Here is a 19,958-nt window from a genome sequence, read left to right on the forward strand (position 1 = left end):
CTATACTTGAGTTATGTGACATCACAGAAATACAGTAAATGTTTTCAACCAAGTTTATGCATTCAATTCTATGAATTCAGTTCTATGATATTTTGCAAGTAAAATTACTAGGTTTAGGGAGAAATTCATGGCATATCATTGTGAAGTAAAACAGCAAATATTGTGGGAAGCAAGTGTAAATAAAACATTTGGTCAAAATGGCATTGCAGGAATAGTTCACTTCAGCTGAACAAGTAATTCCAATGCAGTGAATCCTTTTAACAGGATCTTTACTTGAGGCTTGCATTCTGAACTTCACTGGAATTAAAAGGCTGAAAGATGAAAACGCTTCACTGTTCTGAGTACCAGTTCCCATATTCACTTGCCCAGTCTTCAGCCTTCCTACAACCAACCTGAATTGATGATTTTGACCTCCAATATATCCTAGGTGTCCCATGGAGCTTGGAATGAATGCAAATTCATTTTCTGCTCCATCTGGACAGTTAAATACAAGATCAGTCTAGATCCCAGACATTCTGTCCCATGCTCAAGACTAACTGATTGATCTCCAAAGTTTGATAAGCAATTAGATATTGCTCAAAATTTGTGCACTAAATATCTGTGATAATATTTTTTCAACAAAATCCATTGCTCTCTGTTAAGTAATTCCTAAAAGCTATATGGCACATTTAGCTAAAGACTGGCGAGACTGATGTTGAAGTAGACATTAGTATGAATTATTAAACTAAAAGCTGCCCAAACCACTCACTCACATAATTTATTATGAGTGCTAGGAGTAGTTTAATCTTTATCACTGGAGCTGAAAGAACAGCCTGGTCTTCTCAGCTGAAGAGATATCAATATTTCATTATCGCAACCAAAGAAGTGATTTTTTAAAATGTAATCTTTCTTTCCCCTAATTCCAAACCATTTGAGATTTGTATCCACATTGGAAACATGATAATTATGGGTAGATATTTAAACAACCACTTGAAAATATTAGCAACCCATTTCATAACAGAATAACTGGATTATCAGTTTCGCAGGTTTCATTGATTTAAAAATTAGAAGCTGAAAGCCTAAGATCTTTTTGTAAAAGAAAAAAAGTCCTCTAAAGAAATCATGATTATTTAGCATCCAGTTGCATCATTAACCACACTATATGCTTAATTAGCTAACTGAGATTTTTAAGTCAAAGAGTAGCATAAAACATATTAACAATTTGTTACTAGCAAAAAGTATAACAAATGTTATTGCAGCAAAAAAGCTGTTTTCTTTTAAAGTGAGTATGAACATATGAATATTCCTAACCTGTAAAATGATTCCTCCACATTATATCAGCGAAACTCATTGGTGGGCCACTGGGAGGGTAGTGTTTACCTTTAAGAGGCTCATGATCAGTCCTTATCATATCCATTAATGAATTTTCCAAAGAGTGCAAGTTAAAAGTATCATAGGGCCGATTCCGGTCCTAGGAAAAAAACAAAAAATAAGAGGACCGTTACAATGTCATCACTAAATAATGCAAACACTTAACACTTTTGCCACTCACCACAAATTTATTGTAAAATTAGCAAAATATGCAAAGCTCAATATGGTAAGCCCTTCAGAACATTTTGAGTGCAGAACATGTAAAGAGAAAGATCCTCTTTTCTATAAATGCAACTGATCATGGCAAGTGTGAATGTTGCAAAAAAGGACACAGTTTTAACTTGACAGCTTATTGAAGTGAGTAACCAGAAAGGTCTCAGAATGTCAGAATCAATGCTGGAATAAAACTATAATGAATGTTCCTCTTCTATTGCAACATTATTTGGAAGGAACCAAATCCACATCTAAGACAACGATTTCCACATATCCCTTCCATTTCCCCCACAGATTGAGAAATAAAGACATTAAGCCACAAAGACCAAGAACTAACAAGATGTACTGTAATTATTTCAGTTTATTTAGAGAGATTAAGAAATTGGCATCCAAATTATGTGAAGCATAATTTGCACTAAATAAATAAATAAATCTATTTTACACACCCTAGATCTAGAATAAAGCAAATTCTATGATCATATGAGTTTATGCAAGCTCTTGGATTTCTGCTGACGTGCCTTGCCTGTTATTCCTCCCCCAAGCCTCATCAAATGTGCAAATAAATAAAAATCCTATTCCAGATGCCGCTCTGACACTCAAGCGCAGCTTGGGGGTGGGGCAAAGTAGGCTGCAGAAGGCAGGAGTAGATAGAAAGGGTCTGTTCTGTGACTGGAACATTGTAGTTCTTGAGATTCAAAGCTAAAATTCCCTTAATTTTGTTTTAATCCCATTGCTGTTCACATTAAGCTTGCTAGAAGGTAAATAATGTATCAGTACAAGGTGGATTTTTACATTTCCTGGTATCTTAATATGCAAAACTAAGAGATAGGGTAGCCAGGGTGAGGGGGAAATCAGCCTCACTCAGAAACAGTGTTCCCTGAAAATTTTACCATTTGCACCCAATAAGAAGCTTCGCGTTGCCTGCTTGCAAAAATAAGGCAATTATTCTGACACAAAACCCTTGGGCACAGCAAGATTGTGCAAACAACCTGAGAACAGATAAAAGCAGTGAAGCACAACAGAAGACTAAGCAGCACACAGTGGCCTCTCTAAAATCCTTGCCAGCTTCAGCTGATTTTTTATTTTTTATTTTAGTGTTAGCAAGCATTGCACAAAGAATCAATTATTAATCCATATCCAAGAGCCTTTTTATACTCTTTTTTTGAAGACCATTTAAAATTAAGCTGATGACAACAAATACTGTCTCTTTCCTATGGAAGCTTCTATACTGATATTTTAAATTATGTTTTTACCAGAAAGAAATTTGGGAGGTGTAGCCCATATATACCCAGACCAACCTGTAAGAAAAAAAATATTAGATGACAACCTAATTCGCACAATAACCCTAAACACAGATCTACTTTAATTGACTTCCAATTGTGTTCAAGCTGGTAGTAACCTAGCCCTCCTGACTGAGTGGAGCAGCAAAATATGTCGTCTCAGATAAAGTGTCCCTGGCAAAGTCAAAATGTGACAATTGATTGCATTACACCACTGGAGAGAGAAAACCCATGAGTGGGCAGCAGAACTAAAAGTTGGCCTTGTTCACATGCATGATCCAGAGACAGTACACCTGGGCACACAAGGACTTGACACAGAGGGAGAGGAGGGTGCAGTAATTTCAGTGCCTCAGAAAATTTGCTTGGAAAATATTCTAAGTTTTTTCAATAAAAATATGGCACGTTTCCTCTCTTCTGCAAGTGCATTAATTAACAGTTATGATAATGATCAGAAGGGTAATGTGGGGTGATTCCATTACTTCCAAACATTCAAGTAAGATAAGCTCATTATGTGTGTCTGTTCCAGTATCACCAAAAAAGATTCACAGTTTAATGGGAATTTGTACACAATCTACCCACTGAAGAACAATATTAACCATTGTACTCAAACTGCTTTGCATAAATTCTCAGCAATTTGCTGACACCTATGAAGTAGGTCACTTTTATGTCCATACAAGTAGGACCCTACAAGTAGGACCTTCAACTATAAGTTGTGCTGTATCTTTACCTTCTAACTGGAGTGCTCCAGTTCAGAGTTCCATCAGCTAGCCATACCTGCCTCCAACAGACCATTCCATTCTTTTCCTTCTCATTGTTTAGCTACTGTACAGGCTCAATCCAGGTTGTTTCAGATTTATTCCTCCCATTCTACTGGGCTTTGAGATTTCCCTGAACATGCTGCTATGTTCCCCTTGTTTCTGAAAGCCCCATTCTAGCTCAATTTCTTTCAGCACTCACCACCCAAGTTCATTATTATCCCAGAGTGGGATGTTGGATAGAGCAATTGAAGGGTAGGCAGAGGAATTGACACTATTTCAGAGTCACACCCAACACCTTTCCTCAAGGATATTATCCTTTCAGTTGCTTTTCAAGGGATAAAATACATGAATATACAAGTGATAAAGTTTAAATAATTTTAAACAATACTCATATCTTCAGAAATTTCTCATTCAAGGTAATGGCTTTATTCATATTATGCTGCTTTCCTGCCTACTAATACTTCCGGAACTTCACAAAGAAATGTAACATCCAATAATAACATTAATCATCAGGAGTCTCTTTAAAAATGAAAGATAAGTGACCCAACCATTTTGATTTCCTTAAACCCCTGGATAATAATAAACACCAGAACATGGCAAACATGCAGTGCCAGAGGGCTCAACTTTATTAACACCCATGTTTGGCCTGTTACAAGCAGATAAAAGGCAGGCATAGCTCATTTCAAACAGATTTCTGTCTCATTTATGCTTCCACGTCAACACACCATCAGCGATTATCTCCGTCACACACACATCCAGAACAAAACATTCACTTGGGGGAAGGGGGAAGATGTGGCAACGGGCAGAGGGCTCCAATGAAGACTGGAAGGTTTTGGTGGGCGTTTCCTCATGCAAGAAAGTATGCTCAGAAAGTCATTATCTGGCACAAAATGGAGAGGCTTGTAATCCATCCCCATGATTTCCTGGCAGGAGAAGTACTCTATTTGTCACTTGCTGCCAGATGGGCAGCCCACTGGAACTGTCAACTCTGCGTTGGAGCCATCTGCCAACAGCTACTCTGTTCCTTCTGATCATCCCCTAGTCATTTTATATATATATATATATATATATATATATATATATATATATAGGAGTAGGGTGGTATAGGAGCTGATGCACCTTCAAGCATTAAGTCAAATGCTCAGAAAGCCTCCTGTCAACCTGACTTAAATACAAATGTTCTATGGGGCCCAAGCAACACTGCTCAACCAGTAAGCAATTAAGGGCTTTTTGAAGATTAAGTGGCGGGGGGAGGGAATACTATATTCAACAATCAAACATCATGCTAAGAATGTACAATTATTATTATTTTTTTGTACAAATTGTCTTGCACAATCAGACTAAAGTACAGTAATCTAAATCTAATATTTTGTATATAGTCTACCAGATGTCTAGGCACTTGGAAACAAGGCAAGAAAGTTATGTTCCTCCTCTGTTTCCGTCAGCATCCAGTTCTTTGAGGCATAGTGCATCCGCACTGAACTACAGTACTGTGGTTAACAGTGTCCTCCATGAATTTGCCTAATTGCTTTGTAATAAAATATAATTCACCCTGAAGGTATCTGAGAAAACAGTCTTATTGTTATTTTAACTAATTTGTGGTTTGTATTGTCTATGCTCTGGAGTTAGTTTAACGCAACTAAATGGCAAGTTAGTTTCAATAGACCTCACTTAGGATAACAACTTGAAGATTCCCAATTTCTAACTACCTATGCTACTAGCATTCCAATTACTAATTGACTGGAGACATGTAGACTATGATCACAGTATTTATTAGAAACATAAGTAGGTGGAAGCAAGGCAGTAGGGATAGATCCTTTGCTGACACTGACACACACACACACACACACACACACACACACCAGGATGTGCTTCCTGAGGACACATATATTCCTGAAACTCCTGAAAATGCAGTATACTAAAAAGAGAGAGAAAATGCATCTACACTGAGTCACCAAAAGCCCATGATGCTAGGGTGACTAGGGCAGGGGTGAGCAGATTTCAGGCTTGTCAGACTTACTTTGTCTTTTGCTATAACCCAAGATCTACAAGCAGCAGAAGTGAACAGAGCACACACTCCTCCAACACAAAAGTTCACTCTTGGCTACCCCGAGATGTATTCATTTCAGAAGCCTAATTTAGGTGTTAAATGTTATTTTAATAAAAAATTATTTTGTTGCTGCTACAATTGGGCTCTGAAACTCTTGGAGGTGTATTGCAAATGGCCCAGATACCTACTACTACATCTGATCTACTTTCTGCCCACCCATGGACTAAGGACACACAAGCCCCAAGTTTCTTCAACAAGGCCTAAAAGAATAATGTCTTCAGTATAGCCATTGTATATTAGCCTACCCTTTATAAAATCTTGGAGTCAGATAAGGAGAAAATTAACATTTATACCTTCTCTTTCTTTCTTCACCGATGAGTGAGTGAAATACAGAATTTTACTTGATTATTTGTAATTTTCAGTAGAATCATTTTTTTTAATTGCTTTTAAAAAGCAATCCAGCAAATGCAGGAGGATTTTCTGCTATGTGACCACACTTCATTATTATGTTGCTGTACACAGTAAGAAAATAACAACAAAAACCCTTCTGTGTTATAATTGTTTTAGCCCAGAGGAAGTTTCCAGGAATTGGAAACTTTTGCCCCATAATCAAATGAGAAAAATTTGCTATCAGCAGCAACCCAAGGGCAAGGAATAGTTCACACATTCATATAAGAATGCACAGGAACATTTGACTATTTCTCCAACCTCCTGTTGGTGACAGTGATATTTTAAGGGACTGGAAGTAAAAGACAAATCCTCATCAAGATCTAGCAACTTGAGATTTCAATCTGTACAGCTCAGTATAACCCAATTTGTGGAAGTAAATTATACATTGTAAATAAATGTTTTCTTTTGTCAATCTGTTTCTTTGATCCCCAAGCCATTAGCAGTTATTCTTCAAGCTCTATTAGTGTATCTGTGCTGTGTATGACCTAGCCTAGCAGTCAATTTCAATGTTTTATTCACCTGGCAACTTAGATAGAAGAGAGGGGGTGAAATATCCACCATTAGCAAACTTTAATAATGCTTATCTCAGCAGCGGGCTTCCCCTTCAACAGAGCTCAGAAACAGGAAGAGGACAGTGTTGTCAGAGGCCTAGGAATCAGGAGGACTGGTTAGAGCCTAGGAGCAAAGTGACTTTGTTTATACACACACTCCTTGGTCTTCTTACTTTCTGTAGGAGCCATGGCTTGCAGGTTTTTGTAACTGATCTTTCAAGCACTTCATTCTAGTTAATGTTTACAATATTTCAAATACAGTTTCATAATATGCTTGCTGAACAATTTTGAAAAACCTATGCTTTTCCATTCCATGATTAAGAGGTATACCGCCACACAGAAACCTACAGTTAACCTAGCTCACCTAACCCAGCAGTTCAAAAATGAACACCACTTATTTCTGCAGGAGATTAAAAAGATATTACAGAGTACTTTCCTTTTTTGTCAAAGGAGAAAGTGGAAGTCATTATTCTTACTTTTATGACTGCACTCCAGCAAATTATCTGCAGACATTTTTACGATCGACTGAGAACTTGTGGCATTTAGGTTACAGTTAAATTTTGTTTAGCACCAAGCTTCAGATAAAAATCTGCTCACGCATTCTGCTTTATGAATCTATTTTAAAAAGCCAATGACTACTTCTATTGACTAAAACTGGTAAAATTCACTTCTATATTCAAAAATTTAAGAACAAGTCATACCAAAGTTGGCCATCAGTTTAAAAAGCTCAAAAGACAAGGAAGGAGAAATGTTATTTGAATCTGTAGATTCCTGGACTATAAAATAGCTTGGCTTAAAAATAACAGATCTTTAATGCTGGCGAAGCTGTGACCCATTTTGTTAGCAAAGAAATGCTACTACAACAGTTTAGGCACACGTCACAAATCATACAACTAGGTCACAATCCAAGCCAATGTAGCAAGTTTCTGGCATGCAGCAGCACATTAATGAGTCACGTGAGTGGCCCTTTGCCAAAATATGATGCCACAATGTCTTAAAATGAATAAAAATAAGCAGGGTGGTGGTGGTGATTAACAAGAACATGAATTACAAGCCAAATAGGTTTTGGCCACCACAAAGCCACTGGTATGAGCTTAAAATATTGTAGACTGACCCTGATGAGGCTTCAAGTGATCATTCACAGCCTGTCTGGGTGACCTCATATCGATATTTTACAGACTTTAATTATGCAAGCTCAACAATATGTTGTCCTCAAATTATGAATATTCATGGCTGTCTCCCAACATACGGTACATTTATTTTCCAACTCATTGGTGGTGGTGGTGGTGGTGGGGAAATCTATAGAAACATATACTACAGTATCTCACTTCTGGAAATGTTCTGCTTCTGGAATTTTACTCAGCAAGCAAATGATTTTGCTCAGTTGCCCTGACCAAACTCATTTATTTCATAATTGTTTTGTTGATTCTCAATACTCGGAAGACTCAATGTTAAGTAGGCTTCATGGGCAAAGTTTTAACAATATATGTAGAAAGCAGGAGTTGGGAGCAATTTAAAGAGCAAAAGTGGCATACAGGTGAAAACTGCAAATACCTACCACTGCCAGCCATTGAACTCTCTGTTGTCCTCCCCAACCACTGTCTCTCAGCTGGTCTCACTTTTGGTTTCAGAGTACAGCCAACAGAAAAGTTACGCGTGGGCGGGGGGATGTGGAAATGCAAGTTGGGGTGTTCTATTTAACATCCACACACCCATTTTGCTCTTTCAATCAAACACACTAACCTTTCCCTATACAGTTGTGGATCTGCTCCCATCACCTCTTATTAACTTTGACCTGGGGCCTAATAATGTGAACATTATTGTTATTTCATGCACACTGCAGAACTCTGAGTTGTCACCCTCTTTGAAGCCCACCCACTTAGTATTCCAATATCATCCCATATTGTAACAGGTGAAGAGCTCTAAGGATAGCCTGAGGAGGTAAGAAAGTTTAGGGCTTTGTGCCTGCTTTTCCTTTCTTTCATGGTGGGAAAATACTCATTATGTGAGCATCCATCTTCTCATTGTGTTTAAGCAATTTATAGAAAAATCACAGTTCAAGCCAGAGCTACAAAAGAAAGTGTCATCATGTAATGATGAAGTTGTGAGCAAAGAAGCCACTTTCTTCTGCAGCAGCTCAGTTGCATGAAGTCTTTCGTGTCAACTAGATGTAGAACTTAGCTGAAATCACCTCCAATGCCACAGGACAACCAGCAATATAATGAGGATATTACAGTCCTAAAACTAACAGGGTTAAGAATTTGAAGTTTGATTCAGCTGAATCAGTCTTCAAATGCAGTCCCAGTGAAGTAAATTTTGGATCATCCTGAATCAGAAGTTTTTACTTATGAGAAGTTTCCCCATTCAAAAGCATACACCAGGGCAAACCTTTGCTGTACATTTTACTTATATTTTATGATGATGGCAAAGCAGCAGAACATCTTAAGACCTCTAACCCTTCTGATTCAACATAATGTTAATTTATTCTATTCTTATTTTAGTAGCAACATCCAAAACTCCTACAAGCCAATAAACTACAGGAAATACTCCAGAAGAGAAATCCCAAAAGCTACAGGGACATAAGAGTTTATCAACATAAGCAGTGAAAAATAATACATATTTTTCTGGTTATTCCTATTATTGTTATAACCTACAATTTTAAAAAGTGTTGAATTCAAACATATATCTACTCTCAATATATCTGCTAACGTTTTACAAGTACACACAAGTCTGTATCCTGAAACAGTATGATTTAAGCGTTTAAGTAAGTACAACCAGAACATCTGCAATGTCAGTTAACCATGATGCTTTCCCACACACACCCAAGAAATTGCACTAGGATCAAAGAGCACATTTTGAAAGCTTCAGTTTTATCACTGTATGATCAGTTTAAATAACTAGCCTAGGTACAGTCAACATGGTGCCTTCTAGATGTTATTGGATTCCCCTCTTCCATCAGCACCAGCCAGCATGGTCAATGATCAAGGATGATTGGAACTGTAAACAACCAACATTTGGAGGGCACTGCATTGGTTACCCCGACCTATAATGTTTTCATTTATGATACAAACTACTCTTTACAAAGTAATGTGACCTAGTCCATCTACTTTGCACAATCTGGAGGATGCAGTACATAAAGGAACACTATGCTCCATAAACATGGATTTAACCTCATCTTCAATGTCCATTTCCCCATTTAAGTCAACAACATGCCCAGATGTAGCTTATCCTACTTGATCAAGTTAGAGACTCCTATAGGAAAGGTATACACCTCCAGGAATATGAAGAAGTGTGTTTAAAGGAAGGGTCTCAAACCAGATTCTACTGCATTCTGTTACTTGTAAGTTAGTAACCAATCAGTGACTGAAACACTTTTAGGTGACAAGAGAAAAACTCTCTCTCTCTCTCTCTCTCTCTCTCTCTCTATATATATATATATGTCAGGGGTTCAGGAGCAGAGGCAAGGGCAAGGGAGGAAACAGAGAGCGAGGGGGAGGAGGCAGAAGAAAAGATGAGTGATGACGACGACCCGAGATCTCCGAGTCTTTCCAGTGAATCAGAAGATTCACAGAAAGGAGCACCAGTGGCCAGGGCAAGGGGGGAGCCTAGGGGGACACCCCAGGAAGATAGAGCCAGAGGGGACTCAGAGGGGAGCAGTTGGAAATCGGGACCAGCGTCACCGCCAGAGAGCAGGGAAGAGGAAGGGCGCCAGGGATCAAGCGCTGGCAGCTCACAACAGGGGGGAGGGCACGAGTCAGGAGTGGCCACACCTCCATTGGGGAGCGAAGAAACGGTCAGACGGAAGGTGGAAGGTTGGGCGCGCGCGCCAAGTTCAAATGCACAGGAAGGTGGCGCAGTAGGCAGCCCGGAAAGGGAGCCAGGTCCTAAAGCCCGCCGAAAGGAGGGAGAAGAGTCAGGGGGGTCAGCGTCAGCGTCAGAGGAATCCCGGAAGGAAGAGACCCCGGGGGGCAGAGGGACCCAGAGAAGAACAGTCAGGCGGAAAAGGTGGAGCAAGGCTAGGATATTAAGTTGGTGTACAAGGGGCGGAGACTCAGATGGAGCTTCGCCGATCTAACCATTAGACGTAGGGTTGCACGCAGCAGCTTGAGAATGGAAACTGTAACTCAATAAAGACTTTTATTTAATGATCGCTGGCTAGCGTGATCCTCTGTGAGCTAGGATCTGGAAGCAACTCTGACAATATATATATTTCCTTATCACACATGCCTTTCATAAAGATGAGGTTTTTGATCAACAGATCCAGGAATAAGCAATTGCTCATCTTCTGCATGGCTTCTGAAGCTTTTGTGCTGCAACAGATCTTTATTTATTTCAGTGGTAAACAGAAGAAGGTGACTGTGCCTCTGGGCATGGAAGAGATCCAATGCAGATTTTGGTATTCAGATATTACCTTTGGCTGTTTTTGAACCTGCAAGAGTCTAGATGAAATTCCACACATCACACATAATTTTAAAACGCATTTTGACTTCTGAAAAACATTTGAAAGCTGCTTCAGATATTCCTTATTTTAACATGGAACCAGAAAAAAAGAGTTTGCAAAGGAGCAATTTAAAATCACCTGAACTGTATATAATATTTTTAATTTTATGACAATTTTCAGCTAAATAGAAGTAAATGAATTACATAGCAACCTGCAGTCGTTGAGCAAAGGAAAATGTGAACAATAAATATTTTATTGTAACAAAATTATAAGAGAACCCTGGCCTACCCACACTAGAATGTGACACTGAATTTTGGTGCAATAGGCACAAATGGCACAAACAATATAAAAACTCATTTTCCAGTTTAATTAACCCTGCAGTGAAGTGGACAAGTGCCAAGTGACCTATGGAGGACCCATGCTCAAGTCTTCGCTCAACTGCAAATCTCAGTTGCCTTGGGCATGTCACCATTTCTGAAGCTTGACCTATCTCATCAGCTAATAGAAGATGAGAACTGTAAAGCACTTTTTACCCACCAAATATACTTCAGAAATTCTGTCCAAACAGAACAGAGGACCACAAACCAAACTAATAATAGCACCCTTGAGTATTTCTGCTGCTGTTCTCCCAGCAATGACAGCTTGCACACTTCTTTAAATGCATAGGAGTTTTTTTTAGTATTCACTTTGTAAAAATACAAATGAACACAAGATGAAACAGTAGCAATAATCAAACCAAGCAAAATCATAAATATACTGTCATACAATTATAAAACGGGGGAGAGAAGAGGCAAGGGGTGGGGAATGGTCTCCAGCTGAAATGCTACTTATACCCTCCATGTCATAGAGTTACACTCTTATTTGTGAAGGCCATCATTAGTGCCCCAGCGGAGGGCACAGCGGAGTTTTACTTTCTCCCCCTTTTCTTTCTTTTTTTAAAGAGAAGTAAATATCTAGCCCTCCTAGAAAGGAAGTTATGAAGAAAAATATGCAACTACCTTTCTAAGTGACTTCTGTGAAATGACCCAGGCTGCCTGCTCCCATCTGTCATTGTTTTTAGCCAATCAAATAAGTCACAGCTGGGATTGATAATTGTTTGGACATCAGGCAACAGGAATCCCCAGGGTCCTAGAGAGCTGCTGTTTTATCCTCCTCTTTAGTGCATTTTTCCTGCTTCTGTCTTACTTTCTAGTCCTTGGAATCTCTGTAGCTTGCCCTCCTTCCTTTTTCACTAGCAACCAGGATGAAACTTTCCTGCCGTTAATGCATCTCAGATCAGGAGGTCCCTAGAAGTTATTTTCTGCAAATAATACTACACAATTAAGTGTAGATGGATGTTCAATAACTCCCCCCCCCCCAAGGCAAATATGAAAACTTTGCAAAGAATATTAGGATGTCTCATGCTGCACAGGAGCTAAAGACCAGGCACTTAGTAACAATTCAGTGTGCAGTGAATTGTCTACACAGAAGTACGTCTCTGTGATTAATGGGGCAGTCTAGGCTTTGGTTTAGGGGTTGGTATTGGAGAAAAACCAGGTTCTAGTGCCTTTAACCAAAGTGGCCTTGGGCAGGTAGGAGCAGGTGCACAGGCACTCAGACATTTGGTCTTCATATATGAATTAGACAGTACAGTCATGGCTTGAGTATGGAAATATAGTTATGGGAAAAGCTTTGCCAGGACTGTACTGTCTAATTTATTGTTATGCTACACTTCCATGGCAGCTATTTTGTGACTGGCACCCACAGCACCCTCTCAAAATTAAACATGTGTCCACTGGTCCAGAAAGGCTGATGAACCCTACCTGATTCAAATAGTACTATATATGAAGACAAAATGTATGTGTGCTTGTGTATCTGTTACTACTGCCAAAGGTCACTTTTTCAAGCTAGGCAAGAGTTGACAAGTCTTGTGATCACTGAATGATTGTGGCTGTGGTGAATTCCTTAGAATACTTTTGGCCACCAAAAGGGGACAAAGAACCCAATTGCATTGCCCCTGGTCAGATTCTACAGTGCTGGGATATAATTGAGTATGAGACCAGCATCTGAAAATTTTAGAGGTTTTCCCAAGAGCAGATTAAAAAGAATGATAACCTGTGACCAAAATAGCACCATCACAGGACAGGACAAGACTGTGTTTTTCAGTGTTGTCTATTATATTCCACAGTGCCAACACACATTTACAGGTGACGTATATGCTTATGGAAAAGGCAGTGGTAAATCCAACATGCCTATAAAACAAGTTTTGGTTGGCCCATGGAGCACAACCTTATACAATTTTCCATTGCCTTTCAAGCATGGGATATTCCATGTCTCTGTCCCTCTGTCCCCTCAGCTCAGTTGCATCTAATTTGGTTTTGCCTAGCAATGCCCTGAAAGAATAAATTGTAGGTCTTGAGTGTTACACTGGGGCAATCATGCCCGGGGATTTGTGATCTTGGCTCGCCAGCGAGTCTAAGATAGACAGTCCCTCTTCAGCCCATTTTTTCCAAAGAACCATTCTGTCCCCAATTTTTATGCAAACATACCCAAGAGCATGCTTCTCATGGAAGAACCTAGGTGACATAAGTACAGTTTCCCATGAAAAGAAACAAAAAAGGGAGGGCATGTGACATCCTCATAAGTCACTGCTGAGCACCAATATAAAACAACTTTGGAATAATTATATAAATATAAAAACAATGTAAAACTACAACACATATCCAAATCAGTTCAAATCCAACAGATACTAACAGGGATACAAGTGTCCACTTAAAAGGCTTAGAAGGACACTACACAATGCACTTGTCTGATATATAATAGGAGGGAGTTCCAAAAGGTAGGTGCTGCAATGCTAAAGGACCAATTCTAGCATCATGCATAGCAGACCTCCTTAATGATGGAGACTAAACTTGGGACTTTCCACATGCAAGGCAAATGTTATACCATTGAGCTATGGCCCTTCACAACCAATAAATGATTCTTTTCCAAGAGCCTGTTTATTAACAGGGATAGCAGGATTGTCAAACAGCTACACAATGTGCTAAGTAAAAGCCCAACAACTCCTCTCTCCTATGTTATAACAGTAACACAGGGTAAAACAAAACAGTATAATATAACTAAAATAAAGCAAATGTGTTGCTGTGTATATGAAGGAGAAGGAAGGGGGAAACCAGAAGATCAATGGGGATTGCCAGAATGTGTTACTTCACACTAAAGAAAAAGAGGGCGACAACATGGTGATCCAAAACAAACTTAAATCTAACAAACGGAATTATTGTCCATGCAATGCCCGTGTTCAAAATGAGGAAGTCCATAGTGACAGACAACTTCAGGAACTGTTTAAACCTAGGCTATAGTTAAGTTTGCAGGAACCAGGTCTACAGTGTTTCTCAGAAGACAGCTGATGTAATCAACCTGGGTAGAATAAGGCAGCTGGACAGCAACTAAAGGCCAGGCCTGTACAGAAAGTTATTCCTGTACAGAACAGGATTTTCCAGTGGAAGATCAAGCGTAAGCAGAAAGTCCTTCAGAACTGCTGGTTCATAGAAATTTTGACTTGCCCATTGATGCACATACAGAAAATAGCAGGAAATATAATAAAGAAGGTAATGTCACACTCCTGGGCCATGTACTTCACACTGGAAAAAGTCTGCCAGGCCTCAAAAACCTCCTTCACATAATCCAGAAACAAACTATCTCATCCACATTTGGCCCCCACTTCATCACCCACTTCTCACATGCACTCCACAACAAATCCTATTTGATTAGATATCTTAAAATATTGACATACAATCCAGTAACTGTTAGCAGGGTTGCCACAAAAATCATAGGGTTCCCCCTGCACCAATCTTTCCCTCACCCCCATAATTCTTAAATTGTTACTATGAGACCTACCCACCAAGTCCAACTATTCAGCATGTAAAGCTGAATTCTCCACTCTAAGGATATAAAGGGGGAATACAGTCTCATCTTCCTGGCCTTGCACATCTGAAAGGCAATACCCAGTGGTGACCATATGTTATTGATGGTGACCATATCTGATGTGCTGAAGTGTGCAGCATCAGAATTGAAGATTTGATAGATGTCACATTCATTCAGATAATTTTTTTAAGATCCATAATCTCTTCAGTGGAACTTGAAGCAACTAAAGGCTCAACTTCAGGTGTGTTCCTCAGCATGTGCTGTGAGTCCACCAGTTTCTTAGGCTCCTTTCACAGCATAGCCACAAGCACAAAGGAAACAACCCCACATACAATAAATTACTCCAAGTGAAGTTGATTATGTACAGCAAAAGGACAAAATAAAAATTATAAGCTATGGGAAAAGGGGGGGGGAATTCCATTGCAGGATATCTTTGGCTAAAAATTAGGTCTGGAGTTTGTGGAATCACTGCTCCTCAGATCACCATCTTACCTGGAAGTCAGCTGGCACATATTGTTCAAACTGGGACTGGATACAATACAGTATTGTATGGTGTGATAACCAGTTTATTTCTGGCTTTAGAACTAATGCACAAGCCACATTACTAGCCTTTGACATTAGAACAGGGCTTATTATTATGCCATAGCATTTTAAGATACACATCTGTACCAAGGGTCATATTAATATTACAGGCAACTCCTCATTTGTGCAGGGATTGCATGCTGGGTTATCACATGAATTGGCGGAGTGCAAATAAGCCCGCCCTGTTCTAGGGTCAAAAACAGGGTGTGCATCAGAGGTTGTGTGCCAATAAAACACGTGCAAAATGGTCACTGCCTGTATTTAAAACCTCTCAAAACAAGTAGTGTTCTCTAAAAGCTGCATCCAATTCTTTATTTTTATATTTAAATGTACTTATTAAATCATCAGTTTTAGTCATTTTAAAAGCTGCTGCATCAATTAATATTCTAGTCTCAACAACAAATGAACTGTGGAAATTAGCATGGAATTAATTTTATGTTTGAGTTTAAGCAACATGAAAAATTATTCAACCAGCACTCTAACCCACCCATCCATCATTTTTCCATATGACGACTACTTCAACAGCATCTGCTACTATATTATCAAGAAGCAACAGAACTATTGTATAAGGGGTGTTAAAGCCATCATCCTAAACATTTAACTTCCTTTTCCTAATAAGTAATAATCAACTGTAGCTTGAAGGAACCCAGAATATTGCTTTGTATCTGTAACAAGTAACAATAATATAATTATCACATTTATTTTTTATTAATAATTTTTGTTAAATATTCCTAGGTCACCTTTCAGGAAAAAAGCCCCCCAAGGCAGTTTACATTAAAATATACAGCTCTCATAAAATACAATGATTTCAGCAGTTAAAATCTACTCAGAGTCCAGCCCTATAGCTGATACAACTAATTAAACCATTAGTAAAAACAGAATTTTAAACCAACAGCAATAAATCAGAAAAGCAGCCCAAGATCTCAGATTGTTTTCCCCCAAAATAAAAGCAAATTGGAATAAATAGGTTTTCAAGGACTGTTTAAAAGCCAAAATGATAGGCCTGGCTGTACATTTTGATTCCTCTCATCTAGGAGCTCAGGGCAACACACGTGATGTTCTCACTTTATTACCTGTGGGGTAGCTTAGGTTAAGAGACAATGACTGCCCAAGCTCAGCTAGTAAGCTTTGCAGCTGAGCAGCAATTTGAATCTGGATCTAAGTCCACTGTTCCACACTATACTGAATTTATTCACCTTAAAACAACTGATAGCTCTCTTATTACTTTCAAACACTAGCCAGGTTTTTTAAAAAACAGGTTAGAATATATTACACACACAGTGTGAAAGCAAAATAGTTTTAGTGCCAGGACATGTGTAGAGTTCCTGCTGAACCAAGCTGCTCAGTAGCAAATGGTAGCCAAGATATTGTGTTTGCTTGCTCTCTTTTTTGTTTGATAAGCAAGGTATTTTTAGAGCAACATATGGCATAATACTAACATCGTCTAGGATAGAGCTGCACAGCATTAATTCCTCAAAGTACATAAATCATAATACAAAATATTTTTAAATTCTTAAATATACACTCTTAGCATTAAGAGTCTGTAGTCAACATTACTGAAATTTAGTTCCAGCTCACATCTGTTGTGCCATACTCTGTTGTGTATACTCAGGATTTCAGAACCATTCCCCTATGGACCTAATCTAAGAGGCATGATGGGCATTCAAAAGTTTAGAAACTTATTGCATATTTTTCAAAGATATATGCAGAAGTAATGAAAATGACACTAAAGTAGCCACATATATTTTAAATGATCTCCAACTATAAGATTAATCTAAAAAATCTAAGGCTCTGGATATCCTGGCTATAACTCAAGAGCAGAAGCATTACAAGAAATGTTGCCCTCTAATACGTAATATTTGAGCCAAATGGGATACTTAATTATGTCAATACTTCAACATCTAAATAAGGTAATAATCGGGAACAGCAGCTTGACTTTCATTTAGAGAAGCAGTCAGCTACTACAAACAAATTATTTGGGAAAGGTAGAGAAATGAGGTTCCTTCTCAGTGCTTGCAGCTGACACTATCAAATAATATTTTGTATATTCTGAAGCACCAATTCTAAATAGGACATCATACAAAAAAGGCAGGATTCAAAACCTTTTTCCAGCAAGGACCCCTTATTTGCCTTTCATCTGTGTGCCTTGAAGACTGAAATCTGCCACATGCAGATTGTGGGATTCTCATAAAAAGATAACAAATTCTGAATATGACTGAATAACCACAATTTTTCAGTACGTCACCCTACATTCTTTAAATTCTTCTTGAGACCATTTGCAAAGCATGTATTGGTGGTGATGAAAAACAAAGTCTTCCTTTAAGATCATCACCCTCACCTAGGTATTAACAAGCATCTTTATGTTTTCATAGTTCATACAGGGTAAGTTAAATGTAATATTTAAATTTAGGCAGCTAAAGAGTTTTTGCAATGTTTATGTAATTTTAGAACTGCCACCTTATCTAGTCGCAACATCATTTAAAGTAAACATGCCAAGTTAAAGCTACAAAATGAAAACATTTTCAAACAACACCAAATAGCAAAAGGTGTAACAAATTTGCCCAATTGTTTTTTATGGGAAAATACTTGGCAACATATGTTTAAAATAATAATCGTGCTATTTGGTGTTCTTAGTATTTAGTAAAGCTCCCAGGTGTATGGATGGCATAGTCATACTATAAACTTAAATTAGTTTTATTCTGAGTTAGTTTATATGCTGCTCTTTAAAAAAAGCCTTCACAACATGGCTTACAATAATTTAATACAAATATGGCTCAAAACAACCATAATGATGAAAGCTATTTAATTAGAATTGCAAAAACAAAGCAGCAGTATTTCAAAATAAAACCCAGCACAGGCCTTGAAATGAATTGGCAGGCAGTATTCTATAGTACAGTACAGGTGTTATGTGTTCCAAATGCCTGATCCTGTCAAGCAACTGGGCAGCTGTGTTTCATAAAGTTGAAATTTCTGAACCATTTTCAAAAGCAACCCCAAACAAGTCTGACTTATAATAGCCCAGTCTGAATGCAGTGGAACTATCAATGCATACTCCTCAATAAATCTGGAACTGTCATTTGATGACAATGCTAAGAATTCTGTTGGAAATTAAGCCATACTGCCTCCAACTTCCAGAAGCACAAACTATGAAACAAGTTAAGTCTGTACTATTAACATACCTACTAAATGAACCATGGAATGAGTACCAGGCTCCCCCCCTCAGAGAATATTCTCATGTCATAAATCCATCCCTCATCAACGTAAGCCATTTCTTGGTTGAAAAATCATATTTCTTTTTACAAAAAAAATAAATAAATTCTTATGTTGGCTTTTACTTTTATAGGATATTTAAAGAAAAGGAAGGTTTCGAACACATTTTAGAACCAATACATTAAATTAATATTGCCTGTACAATGTATCTATTTTGAGTCAAAATCAAATGTGCTTTATAAATTACTTTTATTTTCTTTTACTCTTGACATAAACACAAGATATATCAATGTTTAGAATGTGAGTACTGCAAACATTGGGCAACATCCAATGAACGGACTTCCTTCTTATCTACTTTCTCCCCAAATCTGCTCTGGAGGACTCCTGGAGAATGGGGGGTGGGGGGAGTAACAAGTAAGAAGAAAGGAAGGGGAAATACCGTTGCACCAGTGGAAGTCCATTCCATGGAAGCCACAACTGGATGTCACTCATTATTTAGAAGGAAAATGCTATATGTTAGCTTGTCTTCATTGTTTTAATGGAAAAGTGAGTTGTTATGCATGTCAGTCTAACACCTATGTTTCAGAAAGTCAATGTAGTAACCTATATAGCAATATATAGGTTACCATATTTGTCATTAGGCACCACAGAAGCATCTAATTATACTTTACACTTACTTCATGGAATGCAATAATAGACTACAATTAGCAGACATAAATGTCTCAAGAGAAGTCTGTCTGTCCACCTCTTTGACTTTTAAGATATCAACTGGCAAGAAGCCTGCAGCTCCTTTCACACAGAAGAACCAGTAGGAACTCTCATTTTAACAGAATTAGCCGCACAATGAAATCTGAAACCAATCCTCTTATTTGAATGGAAGGAGGCAAGCAGCATTGCATGCTCAAGAGCAGGAGGTGTGCAGCATGGTATGGGGCCAAACAAACGGTAAAAAAATATACAGGATGGTATTGGGTTGAAATAGACCCCAACTTTTTATTGATTACAGATGTAAATAGACATAGGCAAAGGCATTGGGTATGAATCCAGAATTAATCAACCTGCCTACTGGTTGATCAATGGGATGGGTCATCCCTGGGATGAGAGTCACCTCTTGACATATATCAGGTTGGACGACCCACCAGGGCCGCCACTCAGAAAGGTGCTATGGCC

The 19,958-nt window shown here is 38.4% G+C and overlaps 1 protein-coding gene across 8 annotated transcripts in view; it reads right to left on the reverse strand.

The window, feature by feature from the left end:
* The window catches only part of CPEB3 (cytoplasmic polyadenylation element binding protein 3), a 73,019-nt gene that overhangs the window by 42,399 nt on the left and 10,662 nt on the right, over positions 1–19,958 (reverse strand). For 4 of the 8 annotated variants that reach the window (XM_081006798.1, XM_081006799.1, XM_081006794.1 and 1 more), the window contains exon 3: positions 1,291–1,450. The exons of 2 other annotated variants lie outside the window; for them this stretch is intronic. In XM_081006798.1, coding sequence (XP_080862924.1) covers positions 1,291–1,450 — 160 coding nt within the window. The remainder of the gene's footprint in view (positions 1–1,290; positions 1,451–19,958) is intronic. 2 more of the 8 variants (XM_081006797.1, XM_081006796.1) reach the window with 1 other exon arrangement.

This window comes from Podarcis pityusensis (genome assembly GCF_964106645.2).
Source record: "Podarcis pityusensis genome assembly, chromosome: 5".
NCBI classification, from domain to species: Eukaryota; Metazoa; Chordata; class Lepidosauria; order Squamata; family Lacertidae; genus Podarcis; species Podarcis pityusensis.